The sequence below is a fragment of the Lepidochelys kempii genome, chromosome 3 (genome assembly GCF_965140265.1).
Source record: "Lepidochelys kempii isolate rLepKem1 chromosome 3, rLepKem1.hap2, whole genome shotgun sequence".
Classification (NCBI taxonomy): Eukaryota; Metazoa; Chordata; order Testudines; family Cheloniidae; genus Lepidochelys; species Lepidochelys kempii.
In genome coordinates, this window is record NC_133258.1 from 8960293 (window position 1) to 8982184 (window position 21892).

General features: G+C 48.2%; 1 protein-coding gene across 1 annotated transcript in view; it reads left to right on the plus strand.

Moving 5' to 3' along the window:
* The first annotated feature begins 3841 nt into the window (after nt 1-3841).
* C3H8orf74 (chromosome 3 C8orf74 homolog) overlaps nt 3842-21892 on the plus strand; it is a 34555-nt gene continuing 16504 nt past the window's right edge. Inside the window, exons 1-2 of the mRNA XM_073335345.1 lie at nt 3842-3889; nt 5819-6011. Of these exons, the coding sequence (XP_073191446.1) occupies nt 3842-3889; nt 5819-6011 (241 nt within the window). The remainder of the gene's footprint in view (nt 3890-5818; nt 6012-21892) is intronic.

The window sequence follows — 21892 nt, forward strand, 5'->3', positions numbered from 1 at the left end:
GTCCCTGAGTTAGGAGCTCAGGACCTGGCCCCAGCCAGAGCAGCACAGGGTGAGACACGCAACACAAAAGTCACTCTTCAAGCAGCAAAGCAGCCTTCTCCTATGGCAAAGTGCTTGCAGAGAGCATCGTCCCTGTGGCTGGGGCTATTGCTGAATCTGATGTCAGAGTCACTGCTATCCCCAGGCTGTGTGAAAGCCCTGTCAGGTGCTTTGAATGCATTAATGTATGCCCCTGCTGCCAGGCTTGGAATTTCTCCCTCACAATCATGCATCATAGATTCCAAGGCCGGAATGAACCATTCAGATCACCTAGTCTGAACTCCGGTCTAACACAGGTCAGAGAACTTCCCCGCAATAAGATCTAGAGTAGATCTTTTAAGCTCACGAAAGCTTATGCTCAAATAAATTGGTTAGTCTGTAAGGTGCCACAAGTACTCCTTTTCTTTTCGCGACCTTTTAGACAAACACCCAATCGTGATTTTAAAACTGTGTGTGATGAAGAATCCGCCACAACCCATGGAAAATTGTTCCAGTGGTTAAGTACTCTCACTTTCAGACATTCGCCCCTTCTTTCCAGACTGAATCTAACTTCCGGCGAGTGCATCGTGCTACACTTTTTTCTGCAAGACTGAAGAGCCCATTATTAAACGTTATTTTTCGCCATGTAGATACTTAGGGAGCTGTGATGAAGAACCCCTTAACCTTCTCTTTGTTAAGCTAACTAGAGTGAGCGTCTTGAGCCTATCCCTGCAAGGCAGGTTTTCTAATCCTTTTGTAAATTTTGTGGTTCTTCGCTGAACTCTCTCCAATTTATCAACATCCTTCTTCAATTGTGGGCACCCGAACTGGACCCGGGATTCCACCAGAGCCAAATACAGAGGGAAAATAACCTCTCTCTTTCTACTCAAGATGCTCCGGTTTACGTATCCCAGGATTACGTTAGCTCTTTTGGCCACAGCGTCGCACTGGGACCTCAAGGTCAGCTGCTTCCCACGATAGAGTCCCCCCTCGTGTAAGTACCGCCCACGTTCTTTGCTCCCAGGTGTACCCATTTACGTTTAGCTGTATCCAACGCAGTGGGTGTGCTGTGCTCAGTTTACCAAGCGACCCAGCTCACCTCTGCGGAAATCCCGATTAGCCGGAAGACCTAGGGCCTGAACACCTAAAGCACCAGGCACCGTTTTACACACACACGGACACTCGTGGCAGCAAATGACCAGCATGCGGAGAATTTAACACACACAGCGTACCCCCGAGTATCCAGCTAGCGATGAGGACTCTGGTTTTATTCAAATAATAGGGAGTTTAGAGAATTGCCAGGGCAGGAATGGCAGTGCAGGGACTCCTCCCCATTATTGCAGGGGCAAGGTGCAGGGGAAGGGTATGGTGCAGATGGGGCAGAGCAGAGACCCCAGCCAGGAGCCCTCTGCAGCTGGGCTGTCACAGCCCCGCTCCCTCCCTCCCGTGACAGCGGGGATGCAGAGGGCTCCCTGTGCTGCCCACGGCAGGTAAAACCCTACTCCTGCAGGGGCAAAGAGCAGGGAAGGGCGCAGCGGGGTGGCCTCCCCCACAGCCAGGAGGTCTCTGCTCTATTATCCGAACCTCTGCATTATCCCAATGCATTCCTTGTCTCATACAGCTGCCCAAGTTCCCTCAGACCTGTCTGGGTGTGCAATCTGCCTTGCTTATCAGATGGGAGCGAAAAGCAAGCAGCAGCTCCACTTGGCTCTGACTCTGCTGTGTGGCCTCTTGACTGCAGATTCTCACCCTCTCACTCTAACCTCAGTCCTTCTGCGGGGCTGAGGTAGGCTGCAGTCCCGGAATGGTACGAATGTTGTTCTTCCCCAAATGAAAACACGTGTCTCTGCCTCTAGACATTTTTCACCACTGCAGCTGCTGAGTTGCATTGTTCTGATTTTCTTATCTACCCTTATCACAGACAGAAACCCTCAGTGTGCCAGCTTATCTCCCTTGTGTAGAAGCCTCAGACCCTTCCCTGCACTAGTTTTCTACACATAAAGTCTAGCGACTCCTGGTCTTTTTGCCTCAGCCGAATCTTCGAAATACATTTAGATTGTAAAAATGTGTGTACCCTAAATGATGTGGGGCTGTTCAGTGGTGCTGGAAGGAGGGGTGCTTCCGCCCCCACTGGCTTGAGGTAGTAATCACACACACCAAACACACGGTTTCCATCTTCAGCACCCCCACTATAAAAATTGTTCCAGCCCTCCTGGGGCTGTTGAGATTCTGCCCCTGGGAACAACATTGATGGCCTACGTCAGCATTACATTTCCATTGAGGAAATGTTGGACAAATGAAGGGGGTCTGCAAAAATCCTTAATGGGCCTCTGCTCTGTAAAGTGACCGTCACATGCTTCTGAAGATAATAGTCTTCCTGGGTGGTTTACGGTCCAGGATCTGAGTAAAGACAAAGTTACTAATTTGTCCTGTTGGCTCTGCAGAGCCGATAATGCTATGGGGGAGTGAACTATGTTTTATCATAGTCTGGCTTCTGCATCAACAAAATTAACAGCATGCTGCGGGACAAGGAAGCGATTTGGATAATGCGGCTGGTCAGACAATAGGGTTTCCGAAAATCAGGAGTATACTGTATATGACCCAGGACCATGCGTTTTCAACCCCCGCTGCAGCTCTACACAGTGGAGCGTGTGTATGAGTGGGCGAGAGAGACAGGATTATTCCCTCATGCTTCAGGCCATAAACCAGCCACTGACTCTTTGGTTGATTGGTGGTTACCAATCCCTGAGTTGCTCTCACAAACATTTGCATTTACTATTTTGGGAGAGGAGTAGGTGCAGCTGCAATGGCAGAACGTGACTCACCCACCAGGAGGAGTTTGTGTACATGCCCTGCTGGTTGAGGAAGCCATGTCATGCTGTCAGAGGTCAGGAAGGCGGTTAGCCCTTCAGTGATGCTCTACCTGGAACACCAGGCCCAGTTCTCAGTAGGAGAAAGATGTAGGCTAAAAAATGGGAGGCAGTTAAGAGAAAAATCGACAGACATGGCTAAGTGCTAGACTGTGCAGTTTGTCCCCATCCCTGTGTGCAGGATGGTGCAGAGCCTCTTGGCTCACGGGAAAGCCCTGGCACATTGTGCCCTCCTGGAGCTCCCGTGTGTGGATGCTCCCCTTAGTGCACTGGCCCTGCCCCAGGAGCCAGTGCAGAGGGCTGGCAGGGCTATGGCCTCATGTCCCCATTGCCCTGACCCTTCGAGCAATTTTCTTGGTGGTGGGAGGAGGGACTGAGCAGCCCCTGCTCCTAAGGGCTGCTATTGCAATCAGCCCCGTTAGTGGTCCAGGCAGGGAGGGCAGGTTTCTTGCACCTCAGGCTCTGCATGAGGACTGATCACAATCTGGCCCTGACTCTGTACATTCTGGCTAAACAGAGCCCATGGGTTGGGAGTGCACAGCTGCTAGGCAGCAGAGGTATCGGTCACAACCGTGAAATACAAATGGGTATTGTAAGGAAGAGGCCTGGAACGAAACAAAGGGAAGGACCATTTATGCAGAAAGGGGCCCACTTCTGCCCACACTACAGTCAAGCTGCTTTTCTAGCAACCTCAGTGGCTGCATCCAATAACTGGAAAAGCTTCCTGGCAGTGAGATCTATTAGACTGTGCAATGGGGCGGGGATAGCAGCCCCATCAGTTGGGACATTTAACAGCAAATGATACAACTCTAGGGAATCTGCTGTCGGGGAGAGTCCCGCCTGGGCTGGGAGGGCTTGGATTGGCTCCTAGAACATTACCACGCAATGGAACTTTGCCACCTTTGTGATTGTATAAGACAAGCTGTGCCCCCTAGTAACGGGTTCTGATAAGGATGGCGGCCTTATCAGCAGAGGGGGTAAGGAGAGTCTGTCAGCTTCAGGTAAAGATAGCTATCATTCATTCATGAAATAGGGAGAGGTCAGAGCCATTAGGTCAAATCCTACTCTAGGCAATCATAGAATATCAGGGTTGGAAGGGACCTCAGGAGGTCATCTAGTCCAACTCCCTGCTCAAAGCATGACCAATCCCCAATTTTTGCCCCAGTCCCCAAATGGCCCTTCTCAAGGATTGAACTCACAACCCTGGGTTTAGCAGGCCAATGCTCAAATCACTGAGCTATCCCTCCCCCCCACTAAAACATAGGACTCCAAAGAGACAGATTTTTAAGATCTTGGTGAATAGTGCATCACCTGACCCGAGACTGGTGGAAATTCCAGATAACCTCATTGACACTAGATGAGCAACTCCAGATTTACCTCTCTGAGCTCAGGAGCTGGGTCTTTAACGCCACAGCATAGCTGGGGCTCGGCGGAGTTAGCTCTGAACCTCAGCATAGGACCCAGCAGGCATCTCTGTGATGCTGACAGTCCCTTCCCTCTGCCTCTTTCTGGCCCCCAGGCCTGCTCTCTTTCTCTTCTTTTCACCTTCAGAATCAGATGAGGGTTTATACCCCGTTCCCACTGCAATAGTGAGTAAGCACGTACTGACCCCAGCCACATGGCATGGGTCAGGGGAACAATAGGTTAGATCCCTGCCTGCCACACCTTTACAATGCCCGCACCTCCTCCTAAGCATTTGGGAATTAGAAGGGTTGCTGAAATGGCCTATATCAGCTGTTGGCAGTTTATGACTGGCCATTGTACACCTGGCCCCAAACCACAGGGCAGTTTATGGCAGGTAGAACTGAGATGACAAGAGGAAATACACTGATCCTGCCCTTCACTCCCACTGGGCACTTAGCACCCTGCAGAATTAGGTCCCATGGATTTGACTCCACAAAGTCACTGGGATGCAGCCTGTTGCTGGGTGGTTGCAGTGATGAGGCAAATCTCTTATGATGCAGGGCCAACCCTATAAAGGTCAGGAAGGAACTTTGCCGCCTCCATGATTGCACCTTTAGACATATTCCTGAGCAAGGAGTGGGGTGGAAGCTGCACCAACCCAGGGATCGCCCTGAGGCACAATTACTACCCCACTCCAGGGAGAAAGTACCTCACAGAGATTTGAAAGAGTGCTTGTACCAGGCTGGAAGAAAAGGAGTACTTGTGGCACCTTAGAGACTAACCAATTTATTAGAGCATAAGCTTTCATGAGCTACGAGCTGTAGCTCACGAAAGCTTATGCTCTAATAAATTGGTTAGTCTCTAAGGTGCCACAAGTCCTCCTTTTCTTTTTGCGAATACAGACTAACACGGCTGTTACTCTGAAACCTGTACCAGGCTGGCTAAGCCGACCTATTACAGGAGGGATGCGGGTTGGAGCCAAGGCTCTACTCACTTCCAACCCCTCCACAGAGCAGAGGCTGTGAGCTGCATCAGACTGAGACCTAAAACCCAGCTAGGCCAAGCAAGGGTCTGGAGGAGACATGGGGGTGGGTGGCTGTGACTCCCCCACTTGGCCCAGTAAAGCCCACAGTCACTTTTTGAGAGCTGCTTGCTCCCCTCTGATGCGGGATATCAGACATGACAGACCAAGCAGGACACTGCATGAGATGGACCCAGTGGAAACGCTTAAGGGCCTGATTCCGCTCTCTCTCACGCCTGGGAAAACCAGGCGCTACGAACCATATGGAGTAAAACAACCATGAGATCAGAATCTGGCCCGAGGTTCCTATATTTTGAGACACTTGCTGGCCCAGATTCTCAGCTGGCATAAATCAGAATTACTCCATTGGCTTCCAGGGAATTACTCAGACTTCAGCCAGGTGAGGATCTGGCCCATTCTTGTTCAGGAGAAGATGCTGCATCTGCAAGCGAAGTGCCTGCATCCCCCGCCACTCCCATGTCACTCGTGTTTATGTCTCTGCCAGAGGGAAGAAGGGCGCCAGTGTCTGAGAGCGCTCCTGCGATGGGAGGAGTTTGATGACGTGAGGGATCTCAGGCGCAGCATAGAGCTCGACAGTCTTTACAGCAGCATTGTGTTCGCCGTGGAGAAAGGGCTCTCCTGGCCTGCAGTCGTGGAAGCGGGAAAGCTTGCGGAAGAGCTGCTGAACGAAACCAAAGGTGCGTCCTAGCAATGGGAACTGCCTCCAGCTTCTCCTCTCTCTCTCCCCTCAGTGTAAATCAGAAGCATGGAAGGCAATGGTGTTACACTGCGGTAAAACTGGTGCAAAGAGAATCAAGTCCTAACTGTTCGGGGGAAGGGATGTTAATAGTCAGTGGGTCAGTTGTCCCCATGCAGCCCCCTCATGACGAGGCATGAACACAGCGTTCCAGGAGAGGGTGCATGAGTTACACCAGTGTAAGGGAGAGCAGAATCAGGCCCATTATTTCAAGATCTGTCCAGGCATGCAAAGAGCCCTGCTCTTGTAGTGAGTGGGGACGCACACAGGAGATGCGCTCCACTTAACTGTGGGCTGACCTGTCTGAGTGCAGCCCCGCAGACCAAGTGACACAGGTCTGCAAACAGAAAAGGAGTACTTGTGGCACCTTAGAGACTAACCAATTTATCTGAGCATAAGCTTTTGTGAGCTACAGCTCAGTAGCTCACGGAAGCTTATGCTCAAATAAATTGGTTAGTCTCTAAGGTGCCACAAGTACTCCTTTTCTTTTTGCGAATACAGACTAACACGGCTGTTACTCTGAGGTCTGCATATGTATCACGTTTGCAAGAGCTGAAATCAGGCCCTTGCCCTACCTCTATTAGAGACTGTGAGAAGCGAACACTTGAATCTTGGTGTCATAACAGCAGCCACATGTATAGAGCACCTTCCATGCAAGGATCTGAGAGCACTGGATAAACACTTATGAGCTTCCCCTCACAACAGCCCCCAAACAAACATTACTGGGCCTTACAGGTAAAACTAGGCTCCCATGTAGGGTGACCAGACATCAGGTATTAAAAATGGGGCTGGGGTGGGGGTGAGGGGTAATAGGCATCTATATAAGAAAAAGCCCCAAATATCAGGACTGTCCCTGTAAACTTCCCATGTGATGTAGGTGTGCCTATGATTTGTTGGTGAAAACACCAGCACGCCCACTTTAAACTTTCTAACACCTAGGTGTGCAAGTGTAAGTAACACTTTGTTCTTGCAACACCCATTTAAGGTTCAACACATGCAGCCCACAGTTTGTCACAGCTCCCTCTAGTGGGTGGTCAGCCTGGAGGATAATAACCTACTGCTTCTACAAGATAATGGAGTTACTCCTTTAGCTCAAGTGGGATAGATCTCTGCTATGGGCTCAAGTTCAAACCCAGCTGTGAATTCATACCAGCTTTATATACATACTTTTCTGAGCATTCCCCACTAGCAGTCAAGGACTCTACCTCAGGTCTCCTGTGTGACTGTTGGAGATCAGGACATGGGTGATCTTGCCTCATGGTTCGAGCAAGGAGTCAGGCCTAGTGGCTAGAGCAAGCGCCAGTAGCCAGAAATAGCAGCTCAGGGTCAAGCTGGAATCAAAGGCCAGATGCCAGAGTCCGAAGTCAGGAACAGGAGCTGAGGATCAGAGTCAGGTTACCTGGAGTGAGGCAAGGCCAGGGACAAAGCTGGGTTTGAGGCAGGAGCAGGGCTAGAATAAGGCAGGTGCAGGATCTATTGCGGCCATGGGTGAATGTTTTGAGCAGATGCTGAACTGCTACTGCTGGGCTTAAGAGCCGGTCTGCTGACTCTTCCCACCAAATCAGGCAGCCTACTACAGCCCAGCTGCACTTGTTAGGTTGCCTGGAGACTGGCTCCTCTGCAGGCCCCGATTCCTGACACTAACCCCCACACCCTGAGGGCATCTCCTGGGGACCTCAAGGCCCAGTTTCTCTGGGTACTTCTGATGGAAGTTTTGCAATATGGCCAGGGCCTGGACTTTCTCTACCGGTTCCCAAGACTGCTCAACCAGATTACAGCCTTCCCAGTCCACCAGGTATTAGAGCTTTCCCCTAATTCTCCAAGAGTTGAGGATTAGGTGGACAAAGCACTCCTCCTGTCCGTAGACTGGGTGGCAGTGGCAAGTTGGAATGGTCTGGGTATGGGTTTTCTTTGTAGGGCTTTAAAAGTGAGATGTGAAAGACAGGGTGGATCTTCAAGGGTAGCCATAACCTGAAGGCAATTGGATTTACCCATTCTTTAATCTTGAAGGGGCCCAGGAATTGGTGGTCTAGTTTGGCAGATGGCTGACTCCATTTAAGGTTCTGAGCAGAAAGCCATACCTGGTCCCCTACAGACAGATTGGGGGCAGCCTCATGGTCTTGGTCCACGTGGTGTTTATAGGCTTCTCTGGCAGACTGCAAGTGTTCCTTGAGCTCCCAGAGTAGGTGGGACACTAAATCCGTGGTAACTAGTACTGGAGACCTTACAGTTAGGTCTGGGTGGAAGTGAGGGTGAAATCCATAGTTTGCAAAGAATGGGCTCTGTTGGGTTGAGGCATGGATTGCATTGTTATATGTGAACTCAGCGTAGCACAGCAGGGGGAGCCAGCTGTGCTAGTGGTAAATTTAGAAAGCAGTGAAGATACTGCTCCAAGATTTGATTGTCTCTCTCTGTTTTCTCATTTGTCTGTGGGTGCTAGGCTAGACTTGATGCCAAGGAGTCTGAGAATGTCCTGCTATGATTGAGAGGTGAATGGGTGTCCCCAGTCCGATACAATGTCTGGCGGTAACCTATGGCAGTGATAGATATTTTCCAAGAAGAGCCGAGCCGTCACACATGTGTTAGGAAAAGTACAGTGTGGGATGAAGTGTGCCACCTTTGTTAGGACATCAATGGCAACCAGGATTACTGAGTGTCCCTACAAGCGGGGCAGTTCTACGATGAAATCCACTGATATAGTAGACCAAGGCTGTGGGGATGTGGGCAGAGGCTGGAGGAGACCTAAGGGTTTGATCGTGGGTTCTTGGTATGATTGGTGAGGTTCCAGAATCGTATATACTCCTTGATGTATATACTCTTATAGGCCTAGCCACCCAAATCTCCTCAAGACCACGTTCCAGATCTTGAATTGACCAAAAGGGCCCACAAACAGCAAATTGCAGCATATTTTCAATACCTGAAGCCCAGGTTGTCCCTCCAGAACATAAATACAACCCTTGTGATAGAGAAGGCCATTCTGTAATTGGAACTCAGAGTCAGGTTGGCTACCCACATCATTCAGAGTCTGGCAGATCTGGATTGTGTACGGATCATCAGGGAGTGGATGGAGGATGCCAGACCACTGCTGATCGTCTCATGGATAAAGTTGGGCACCTTGAGCATGTGCATCTCTATCAGGTTTGAGATATTCACCTTTGTGGGATAGGGCATCCAGCTTCCTGTTTCTTGTCCCTGGGTGATAAGTTATCACAAAGTTGAAGTTGGTTAAGGCATCTAGTTACCCATAGATACTCCAGGTTTTTGTGGCCCATCAGGATTTGGAACAGGAATTGGGCTCCTTCTAAGAAATGGTGCTACTCCTCAAAGCCACATTGATCGCCAGTAGCCCCTTCTCCCAGGTATTGTAATTTTCCTCCCACTGAGATTAGTTTCTGAGAATAAAAGGCACAGGGAAGGAGTTGGTTAAGGGGGCCCACATGCGGAGATAAAACTAGTCAAGTGATCTCGGTCCAGATTCTGTTACTGCGGATTTACACCAGTCTAACTCCCATAAAAGCTCTTGGAGTCGCCGTTGTTTTACACCAGCGATACTGAAACCGTAATCTGCCCCCTACCCCTCAGAAATAAGGTGTTGCTGAGCAGTTGGAGCCAGGAACCCCTGTGTTTAGGGGCTTGCCTGCACTTTGGAAAAGGGGCTGTTCATGCCTAGCTACACCAACGCTGCACTGCGTCAGGGACTGGGACGTGGACGGTCATGCCTAGTACTTAGAGCAGGAGGTAGACATCAGGAATCAGAGCCCCCAGGCAGAACTCAAGTCAGAGGCCAGGAATCAGAGCTGAGGGCCAGAACCGGAGTGAGGCAGGGTCCAAGGCTAGAATGAGGCCAGGAACAAGCAGACGCAAGGCTTACTGCAGCCGTGGGCGAATGCTTTGTGCAGCCAGTGCCCTGCTGAGCTGAAGAGCAGGTCTGCCGATCCCCTTCAGCCAAGCGGGGGTTTAGCCAATCAAGCAGCTCAGGTGGGGCCCTGCTGAACTCGTTAGACTGCCTCTGATTAGCGAGCTCGCTGCGGGTCTTTACTCCTGCCTCACAGGCACAAACCCCTAGTGTAAACATTGCCTGACTATTTTTCTTCCCACACAAGTGTCTAGATTTGGTGCTGGCCCCCTCTGGTGGCCTTTGGCAAGTCACCCTGTCTGAGTCCTCATCTGGAAAACAGGGATATTGACCGAACAAGAAGAGTGAAGATCAATCAGCTAATGGTCCATTTGGTCCCATCATTTACACGGGTGTAATCCCACTGGGGGTCCCCTCTAGGATCACCAGCATTGCACTGGTGTAGCTGAGGGGAGAATTTACCCCAGTGCATGTAAAATACCATGTTAGGGCTTGATGCATCTTCCACCCAAGACAATGAGGTGTTACAACGGGTTTCGGCTTGGACCTCTAGAACCTGAGCCTAAAAGGCACCCTCAACTGCCATGGACGTCCGTGTGCTCCGAGGGCATTCAGCTCTTCGCAGGATCAAGCCCTGTTGTCATCTGTCAGTCCCATCCATTGCCCACCTTGCTTTTAACATGCAAATGCATGTCTTTCAGGCAGAGCTTTTCAGCCAAGCTACCTTGCCCTGAAAGGTGCACGGTGCCTCTTGCTACACGCATTATTTTGGTGACATCATTTTTTTTTTTTTGCCCCCACTTTGCTGCCAAGAAACAAATTAGAGCTAATACTGTCCTTGTTTGCTTATAAGATAATACATTCAGCTCACGCCATTTAGGCGTGTCGTCATATTTATTTAGCACAAGATTTAAACAGAGATGGACTCGGGCCACAAAGTTTGGATCCGGATCTCATTTGAACTTTCTCAAATCCTCTCTATCTCTGGGGTTTCAGGGTTGAATTCCATCCCTTTTAGTTCTAGGGCTTGTCCTACACTCATCCACGTAAACGATGAGTGATCCCCCACTTCCCACTCTGGAGGCTGTAAAGGGCCAGATTCTCCTCACATGTTGATTTTATACCAGTCTTACTCTCCTGACTTCAGTCGAGTTGCTTCTGATTCACATCAGCATACGTAAGAAGGGGAATCAGATCTAAGATAAGCTGAGAGGGGCAGGTGTCAGATCCCTTCCTCCTTCATGCCCCTGTAATGAAGAGCAGCAGATGAAGGAAGGAAAGGATGGTAACAGGGGTGCCAGAATGGGGGGCTGGGGGCCATGCCCCCCACTTTTTACCAGCTGTAAGGGTGATGGGGGGGCAGAGAGGAGCGAGTGCAGGGCAGGGTCTTGCAGGGGGGAAGGGAAGAGGCAGCATGGAGGCAGGCCCTCAGGGGAAGGGATGGTGCAGTGGCGAGACTTTGGCGGGAAGGGCAACATAGGGGTGGGGCCACAGTCTGGGCACCATTACCCTGCCCCCCCGCACTTTTAGGGAGCTTCCAGTGTTCCTGGGTGGTAAAGCCACAGTGACATAGTTCGAGAGGATGTCATTACATGACAGTCAGACAAAGGGACAATTTTCCTACCTTCCATTCTGGGAAGTGCAGCGGTAAGGGTCTGGGGAGGGGGCACCTGGGTGTTTCACCTCACCTTCCAGTCAGTTATAGTCCCTCTCCCCTCCGTTCAAGGTGATCAGAGCCCACCCAGATGCCTTGGGATGAAAGAGAGAACAGAGCTCCCTTGGGGATGCCTGGATAGGATACAACCCTTCCTCCCCTTACCAGCTACAAAGCATGGCCGTTGCGTTCCCTGCTTTGCAATGTTGGGCGTTAGAATGTTTATGTTTTTAATGAACTCACTAAATAATTGCCTGTTTGTACGACTGACTGTAAAGCTGATGCCTCTGGGTGTATGGCATTTAGGGCCCACGGGGTGCTGAATACCACCTCCAAGGAGCATAGTAAGTAGCTGAGCAGCCTCCTTCGCCAATGAGCAGGTGGGAGCTCTGGGTGCGCTGCACATCCCCATGTGACAGGGAGTATGGGGACAACCAGAGTTTGCTAGCTGTTTACTTATGAGCTAATCAAACTGGTTCACATCATTTGAGGTCAGTCATGTTTGTATAATGCTGGTTTTGAAGGCCTCGCCGTTATTGTCATAGTAGCCAACTTGTTTGCACTACAGGTTTATTCTGCACATTTGCTCTGGGCTTGAAGAAAGTTCTGCAAGCCACCCGGGTTTGGACTTTTGGGGTAGCATAGTGTGAATGACAGCCTAGCAAAACCATTTCACACAGAAGGTGAAATTCACCTCGAGCAGGGACCAGCTCCAGGCCTATGCATGGCTTGCAACCCACATATGCTGAGGACTTAAGAACTACATAGACCATTTCTGATTCCTCTGTGCATGAGTGAATTTTATTATTTGTATTACTGCAGCACCTGCGAGTCCCCGTTATGGACCAGGACCTCATTGTGCTAGAGGCCATACAAAGATGGTCCCTGCCCCAAGGAGTTTCCAGTTTGAGTAATTCATTCAGAATTCGCTGCCTTTCAATGGTGTCCTAGTTATTGCCACACAACACCCAGGATCATATTGATTCTCAAGCGAGCCTTATGAGACAGAATCTATTTGAGACATCCATTGCTTCTTAGCAATTAGTTTAAAGTTTAATTAAAACATCACAAAGAAATTAAATTTTCCTTTGCAGGGTGGGGAATATTATAATAAAGTAGCAACCCATTCTCAGTTTGCCCTGCCAATTCACAGGGGAAGGAGCTATGCTGTGTAGTTTACAATCAGCCCTGCTGCATGATGGATGGGGAGCTAATGATAGATTGAAATCTTTCAAAAGAGCCAGAGTGCACCAGGAGTTAATCTCCAGAACTAAATCTTTGTGGAAAAAAACCCAAACAACTCATTTCAGAGTGAGGAGCCAAACTTTGACACTGATGGAAAATGCTGCTTTTATAAACTCAGACTGTGTTAGTGACTGAGAAATATTGTTCAAACCATTTCCATCAGTATGTTAGCTGCAAAAGCTTAACTATATTTGTTGTTATTTGTACAGTGCCAATATTGTGCAATGTGCATGACAGCAAGAAGATTCCGCACTGCCTTGCTCCTTTGTGAGGTCACCAATGCCGGGCAACATGGGTGTAAAATGCTGGTGTGAGTGGAGAATTCTGAGATGGGAGTGTTGCCGAGTTTGCACAGGTGTAAACGACTGCTCAAGGTGCAAGGCAGTGGAGAAGCAGGCCCAGGGTCCTCTGCCCTGATCTAAATAGCCAGCTTACTGGCCAAGGATGGTACATTAAAAAGCAAAGCAATGATGTTTCATGCCTGTTTGGTTAGTTGCATATGTTTTGTTCCTGTTTTCTATTGTCTTTTTAACTTTTCTTTCAAGGGGGATTCAGGATTATGGGCTACCTGGAAGAAGGGTTGGGGGGGATTTGAAGGTGGAGGTGTGGTGGATGGGGTCGGATGAAGGAAAAGATAGAGGTACGGTGAACAGGGTCAGAGGCAGAGCAGGCCTCTTGGACTCAGGCACGCAGATGGGAGTGGGAGAAGAAAGTGAAGGGTTGGTTCCTCACGCAGCCTTAGGCAGAGTGGAGTGGTTAAGGGGTAGTGAAAAGAGAGAAGAGCAGAGAGGTAGGGAGGTGTTACATTGTGCATGGCCATAAGGCAAGGACTAGAGACCCAGTCCAAAGCCCACAGAAGTCAATGGGAGTCTTTCCTTCACTGGACTTTGGATCATACCTTTGGAGTGGAAGGTTGGGAAGGTAACAGAGAGATCTGAAGAGGGATGGGATGTGATGTGCTTGGCAAGAGGAAAGACTGTGGAGACAGCATACAAGATGGATTGGGAGAATCCCCCAAAAGGGTGTTGATAAATTTGAGAGGGTTCAGAGAAGAGCCATAAAAATTATTAAAGGGTTATGTAGCAGATCAAGCACTCACCAGCACAGCGCCTCCTGCTGTTCATCCAGGAATTAGTTCTTTTCCAGCCTCGGAGCACCCCCTGTTGGCTGGTGTCTTGTCTGCCGCAGGCCCCAGTGCCCTCTTATCTTGGGATTCTGCCCCACAGTAGTCCCCATACTCTGGGTCTCCCCTCCCATGGGAATCCCCACCCCCTATGCCCTCTAAGGTGACACAAGTCACCCTTTTCTTTTCACCTTGCCTCAGTGGCTACTGCCAGTCATCATCTAGCCCCCTTTCTCTGGGGCAAACTGCAGTCTATAATGGCCACTCATCATTGGCAAAGGGGTTGGACCAGCTGCCTCTGCCTATCCCTGGGCTGCACCTCTGTGGCCCCAGTACCTCCTTGGGCCTTTAACAAGGCCTCAGCTCGGGGAGTTGCCAGGCTGGAGCTCCCCAGCTCCTCTTGCCCTTCCCCAGCACTGCTCTGTCTAAGGTATCCTGTCTCCCAGGCAGCTAGGTCCTTCCCACCTCCAAGGCTAGAGTGAGACTCTCTGCCTTCTCCCCAGGAGCCCTTCTTATACTGGCCCAGCCGGGCCCTGATTGGCTGCCTCAAGCCCACCCATGACTGGCTCCCCAGGGCAGCCCTTCCCCAGAGCTGTTTTTAACCCCCTCGGGGCTGGAGCGGGGTGACCATCCCGCTACAGGTTAGAAAACCTGCTGTATAGTGATAGATTCAAATAAGTCAATCTATTTAGCGTAACAAAGAGAAGGCAAAGGGTTGGCTTGATTACAGTCTATCAGTATGTACCTGGGGAACAAATATTTGATAATATGTTCTTCGGTCTAGCAGAGAAAGGTGTAACACAATCCAATGGCTGGAAGCTGGAGCTAGACTGGAAATTCCAAATTCAGCCTGGAAATAAGGCATACATTTTCAACAGTCAGAGTAATTAACCACTGGAACAACTTACCAAGGGTCGTCGTGGATTCTCCATCACTGGCCATTTATAAATCAAGATTGGATGTTTTATTAACTATATACTTTGGGAATCACTCTGGTGCAGTTCTCTGGCCTGTGTTAGACGGGAGTCAGACTGGATGATCACAATGGTCCCTTTCTGGCCTGGGAATCGATGAATCTTTGAAAAGGGGAGAGCTGGGGTGGCAAGAGAGGAGGCAATTGCGGTAGCTAGGGGAAAGGGAATGTCGGCTGCCTTCTTTTGAGATCCCAGCCAAATCCCCATTAACCTCTGAAATGAAAAACACAAAGGCTTATTTGTTTTCTTGTATATACAAAGGTTAGGGCTGTGCACACAAACCCGAGGAGAGAAGGTTTGCAGGAGAGAGAAGGGCAGAGACACCATCCTACACCAAGGCACAGTTTGCAAAGGCAGGCTAGGCTTCCTCAGGGCAGACTCCTGGCCACCTGGCACCTTGTAAGTGTCACTTTGCTGCCACTTCACAGTGACCATCTCTCCCCTACAATCCCCCACCCCAGTATGGGCCTGAGCCAGAGCCCACTGAAGTCCATGGAAAGAATCCCATCAACTTCAATGGGCTTTGGATCAGGTGGTATGTTCTGAGCTCAGAACTTCTAAGGATCCTCTACCCTTCCCAGTTTCTACCATGGCTGCAGCTTGCTCCCCTGCAGCTCTCCAGGAGAGCCCCACACTTTCCGTAGCTCTCCACTTACCTGCAGCTCTCCCTCTGCCCCCAGGCCTGCCGTGCATTGCATGGCTCCCTCTCTCCTCCAGATCACACCTCCTGCGCAGGCAGTGGTTGCTCCCTGTACAAGGATGTATTTCTCCAGGTGGACATGGCTAGAACTAGGGCCCAGACATACAAGGGGACTTCGGCATTGCAGCACTGACCACCACGGCACCTTGCTAATCACAGGAACAACAATGCAATCCACAAAGCCTGAGTTAGGCACCGACCTAGGCTCCCTGTATAATGAATGGCCAGAGTGAGGAGCCTGAGAATGCGATCCACAAAAGCCAGCATGCTAGACAGAGAGCCACCTTGCTAGCCGATGAGAGATGCCAACACCAGAGGTGTGTCCTAAGCTGCTCCCCTCTCACCAAGATAGGCACCTAAGTCCAGGCTGCAAGGAAGTGCCTATCTCTGTTTGCAATCCATGAAGAGGAGCCCATCTTCTGGACTCAGGTTCCTAAGTAGTTACTCGCAGGAGGAGGAAGAGATGGTGGCAGAGGTGGTGGTGGTTTCCTCTCGCTCCAGTTTTACTCCAGTGTAACTCCATTGGCTTCACTGGAGTGGCTCTAGATTTACACCCATGTAAGTGACATCAGAATCCGGTCCCGGGTGCCCGATACCCACTAATGTGCCTGGGTGCTGTGTGGAGAGGTTGCTAATGTGGTGTACGGGTGCTGGATGGGGCTGCAGAGACCAGTGGGCAGACTCCATCGTGCATGGGGGGGCACCGGACTTAAGGTAGCAGCAGGCTGCAGTCAGCGCCTGGCTGTAATTGCTATTGTGCTGGAGTGATGGAACATTTAAATAGAAATCAGAGCATGGTTAAACACGAGCTGTCTATGCCCTAATGAGAAGAACAACGCAGACCTAACATACAGCCGAATTTGGCCCCTCATAGACAGACATGCTGTGCTCTCTCCTCTGTGTCCGTAGGGAGCTGCCACTCTTGCATATCCCAGCTGGAATAGCCCAGATCCTCTATGGAGAGGTGCTGATACTCCACAACTTGCTAGTTCCCCCAGATTCTGAGAGTCCAAATGAGAGAACTTTGGTAGCAGCAGGACTGCCCAGGCAGATGTGGCAGGGGGGATGATTGGGAGGGTCAGTGCTGACTCCCGTTCTCTTTGCAATCCAGCTTTCCTTTTCCGGTAGCATCTTGGTGCTATTAATCCCTGGCCCTAAATATAGACTTCCCTTACAGTAAAACTTTGGCCTCTCCACTCCTGCTGTTTTCTTGAAGGTCTTGATCCAGAAACGATGTGATCAGAGTCTATTCTCAGTTACACTCATGTAAATCCAGAGTAACTCCACTAGCTACTCCAGATTTACAGCGGTGTAACTGAGCCCCCTATGTGCTTGTGAAATAACCCTAAATCCACTCTTTAACTGAAGTTGATGGACCTAATTCGGAACTCATTTACACCAGTGTAAGTAAGTGAGGAGTAACTCCACTGAAGTTAATGGAGTTATACTGGTATGAAACCAAAAGAAGATCACAGGCCTGATTTACATGTTATTTCAACTTCATGAATACATAGATTGTAAGCTCTCTGGAGCAGGGATCGTCTCTTTGTTCTGTGTTTGTACAGCACCTTGCACAGTGGGGTCCTGGCCCATGACTGTGGTGCTAGACTCTGCTGCAATACAAATAATAATAATTGTCATAATAATGGTCACTCTGAGAGGAAGGATCATCTTGTGGTAAAAGTGCTGATCGGGGCATCAACGATCTGGGTTCAAGTTCCAGACCTTGTCACAGGCTCCCTGTGTGATGCTGGGCAAGTGACCACACCTCTCCAACAGAGCCTGGTTCTCATTTAGACTGGGAGCATTTAACACCACTTTGGTAGTGGAAAGTGGTTTTTAAGTCACGTTACCAGCTGCCTGCCAGAACTGGGTAAAGGGGTCTGAGTGTAAATGAGAACTAGGCCCTCTATGCCTGTATAACATGGGCATAACAACAATGCTTCCTTTCTCTCACCTGTTGTCTGTCTTGTCTATTTAAATTCTGAGTGCTTTATGGCACTGATTAGGGATCTGTCTACAAGCACTACAGCGACACAGCTAGAATGCCGCCATGCCATAGTAGCTGTAGTAAATCCACCTCCTTAGGGGAGTAGCTAGGTCAATGGAAGACTGCTATTCTGGGTTTAGGTTGGCCTAACTAGGCCTTAGGCTATGTCTACCCTGCAGTTTATGTCGGCATAATTTATGTCGCTCAGGCGAGTGAATAAATCACCCCTCTGAGTGACAAAAACTACACCAACATAAGCGCCGGTGTGAACAGTGCCGTGCCGGCGGGAGAGCTTCTCCGGCTGCATAGCGAGTGCTGCTCGCAGGGGCTATAGTAGTTAAGCTGATGGGACAGCTCCCTGCCGTCAGCTTAGAGCGGCTACATTAGAGAGCTTATAACGGCACCGTGGGTGCTGCTGTAAACTCTCTTGTGTAGCCATAGCCTTAGGCATGTGATTTTTTTTACCCCCCTGAGCGACATACCTAGGTCAACCTACGTTTTATAGCGCAGGCCTCAACATGCATGCAGCCCCTAACGTTACCGCTGGACTCTCTAGTTGCTACTGTCATATTAATACACATTTTGCCCACTCCCTGCTTGCGGTGGAATGAAATCTATGCCGAGGGCTTCTGTGTTTGATGTGTTCTTCATTATTTGGCTTCTCCCTTGACAGATATAATCACTATCACAAATGATCTAGGTCGATACACTCCCATTAGGGCCATTTTATCAAGAGAGCCAATTTTGCACATGGCCCCATTCATGGGTGCATGAGGCATCTGGGCAGTCAAAGCCCTTGCTGGTATTATCGCCACTGCAATTCAAACCTTTGTCAAGGAATAACGCGCAGTCACTCCTCATTCTAAGTGCTGGGCCAATGGTGTATTTAATCTCCCTATCCCCCAGTTCAGCACAGACTCACCTCAGGTTCCTGAAGCGCTTGGCTACAGTCTTGCTGTGCAGTGCCTGAGTCAGCTGGCGAGGCTGTGAATCTCATGAGCCAGATCTCTTCACCCCAAGGACTTTACTTCCCTGGGCTCCACCTACTTTTACCTCAGATGGTGTCATTCACTCTCAGACTTGTCATTGTTGACTTTGAGGAAGTGTATCCCACACACATCCTGGGTGTGGTGGTCTGTCCCATCTAGTGGCACCAAGACCCCTTCAAGAGAGAGAGTTAAATGAGTCGGCTCTACAGCCTTAGCTAACAGGCAGTTGGCTTTTAGCTCATGCGGTAGAGGCTCATGCACTAAGCTCCAAAGGTCCCCGGTTTTATCCTGCCCGCCGACGACCGGGGTCTTTCGGTGTTACAGAAGTACCAATAAATAATAAGGCCATGCATTCATCCCCCTCCAGATCTCAGAGAGTGTAACAAGCACTAATTAAGTAAGCCTCACAGCACCCTAAAGTAGGAATTACCATCCTTGTATTGCAGATAGGCTAACTGAGGGCAGGTCTTCCCTTAAAATGATGCAGTGGTGCAGCATACCAATGTAGGCTATGCTAGGTCAATGGAAGAATTCTTCTGTCAACCTAGCTACTGCCTCTCATGGAGGTGGATGACCTACACCGATGGGAAAAGCCCTTCCGTCAGCGTGGGTATTGCCTGCACTGAAGGACTATAGTGTTACTGCTGTAGTATTTTAAGTGTAGGCATACCGTTAGTGGCAGAGCTAGGAATAGATCCCGGAAGTCTTGACTCCCAGTCCCCTGCTCAGACCATAATGACTTCTGCCTAGGATGGCTCAAACTTCTAGTCTGATGGTAGTTATTGTCTTCAGTTAACTTTGCACAGACTGTAAATTTATTAGAGGGCTTTTTCTCCAGAAATTTTTCTTTTGGACCTGATTTTCAGAAACAGACTCCAATTTTGAGGCATAATTTATTCCCACAATTAAATACAGGTGCAAATGACAGTATTACACCATTAACTACCTGATTTGCATGCTCAGTCAGGTATAGGGTGAAGGGTTGGCAATACTTTTAACTAAAGAATTTTTCTTAAAAAGAAAGCCGTTTAAAAAAAATGTTTATAAAAATTGTCAACCCTTGAATGTTTTCATTTTTGTGAAATATTGTACCTTTTCTGATATCTTTTTTCCCCTGATCAAAAACATGCTTGGAAAGCTTAACTAAATTTTTTATTTTCCTGAAAACCTTTTTTTTGGTAAACATAAATCAGAACTAAAAATTCTGTAACCATTTTGATAGTGTTTTCAATACTTTTTTTAAAATGGGGGGCGGAATCACAAAAAAACCCGATGAAGTGAGCTGTAGCTCACGAAAGCTTACGCTCAAATAAATTTGTTACTCTCTAAAGTGGCACAAGTCCTCCTTTTTAAAAAAAAAACATGGTAAAACAAACAAACAAAAAGATTCTGTTTGAAAATCTTCAAAAGGAAGACAAGGTTGAATTTTCAACATTTTTCATTAAACTGATTTAGGAGCTCTAGTCAGGTAGTTTAGTGACTTGACGGTGGAATCATTTGAACCCACAAATATTTTTGTGGTGCAAAATTGTGGGAAGAGTTACTTGGGAGTGCAAAATTCTACTGACAAAATTGAAGGCCAGGTTACAGCACTTAAAATTCAGGCTCTTTGTGTTATTCTTAGATTCTAAGGCTGGAAGGGACCACTGTGAGCAGCCAGTCTGAGCTCCTGTGCAACACAGGCCAGAGAACTTCCCCACAATAATTCCTGTTTGAACTACAGCATCTCTTTAAAAATAATAAAATTCCAATCTTGATTTAAAAATTGCCTGTCTTGGAGAACCAATCCCAACCTTTTGCAAATTGTTCCATTAGTTAATTGCCCTCACTTTATTTCCAGTCTGAATTTATCTAGCTTCACCTTCCAGCCATTGGATCTTTTTATAACTTTGTCTGCTAGATTGAAGAGTCCATTATCAAATATTTGTTCTCCATATAGGTGCTTATAAACTGTGATCAAGTCACCCCTTAACTTTCTCTTTGTTAAGCTAAATAGATTGAGCTCTTTGAGTCTATCACTATAAGGCATGTTTTCCAATCCTTTAATCATTCTTGTGGCTCTTCTCTGAATCCTATCCTGAACCCTTTTCAATATCCTTCTAGAGTTGTGGACACCAGAATTGGATACAATATTACAGTAGCAATCAGAACGGTGCTAAATACAAGAGATAAAATAACCTCTCTACTCCTAATTGAGATTCCCTTGCTTATGCATCCAAGGATTGCGTTAGCCATTTTGGCCACAGTTTTGCACTGTAAACTCATGTTCAGCTGATTATTCACCATGACCCCCCCAATTTCTTTCACAGTCACTGCTTCCCAGGATTCATGCATAGTGCAGCTTGGCAGAAACGAACTAGCTAGCTAGGTCTTAATCACAATAGTATCCGAGCACCTCACCAACATTATTTCAATGTATGCTCATTATCTCTCATGCAGGGAAGCATCCCCATTTTACACACTGAAAATTGAGACACAGAGAAATTTTGTGACTTCCCAAGGTCACACACCAAGTCTATGGCACAGCTAGGAATTGAACTCAGTCTCCCCTGAGTCTGTGGCCAGTGTTGTGGGATTCTGCATAATGGTAATGTAATAATAACAAAAATATTCTTCATCACATGTACGAACGGATCCATAAAGAATTAGCACAGGCTATTAACGCTAAAGTCCATTTGTTTTTATGTTACTGCTGAGGGCTGGCGGGTGTTTGTCAGACAAGAAAGCTTGATAATTGGACACTATATTTTTTGTGGAATTTCTCCTTTACACACTATAAATAAACTGTCCCCCAAAATGAGGGAACCACATTATTAGCATTAGCATTTGGTTAAGAAACCCTTCGCTAGAGCTGATTGAAAAAAGGGAAGCATATTTTACACACACAAAAATCAAAAGAAATTGTATTTTATATTTGTTTGTGAAAGTGTGAGGGTTTTCAGTGAAATATGAAATTTTTGAACTTTGAAAAAAATTTTTAAGAATTCCCCAAACTTTCATTTTAGTGTGCAAATTACACTCCCCCTTCTCGCTCTCTCTTTTTTGTGTTTATTCCTTGGAAAAAGGGGAGAAAAGTTAAAAAGTGCCAGAAAGTGGGGATTTTCCTGATGCAATTAAACAAAAATATTTGTCTAGAAAAGTTTCATGAAAACCCCTAACATATTTTTACTAAAAGGATAACTTTAGCTTTAGTCAAAAAGACATTTTCTTTGGGGAAAAGAGTCAATGGACATTTTTTGACCAGCTCTGCTCTTCTGTTTATAACCACATCCAATGCATGGCTTTTCCCAA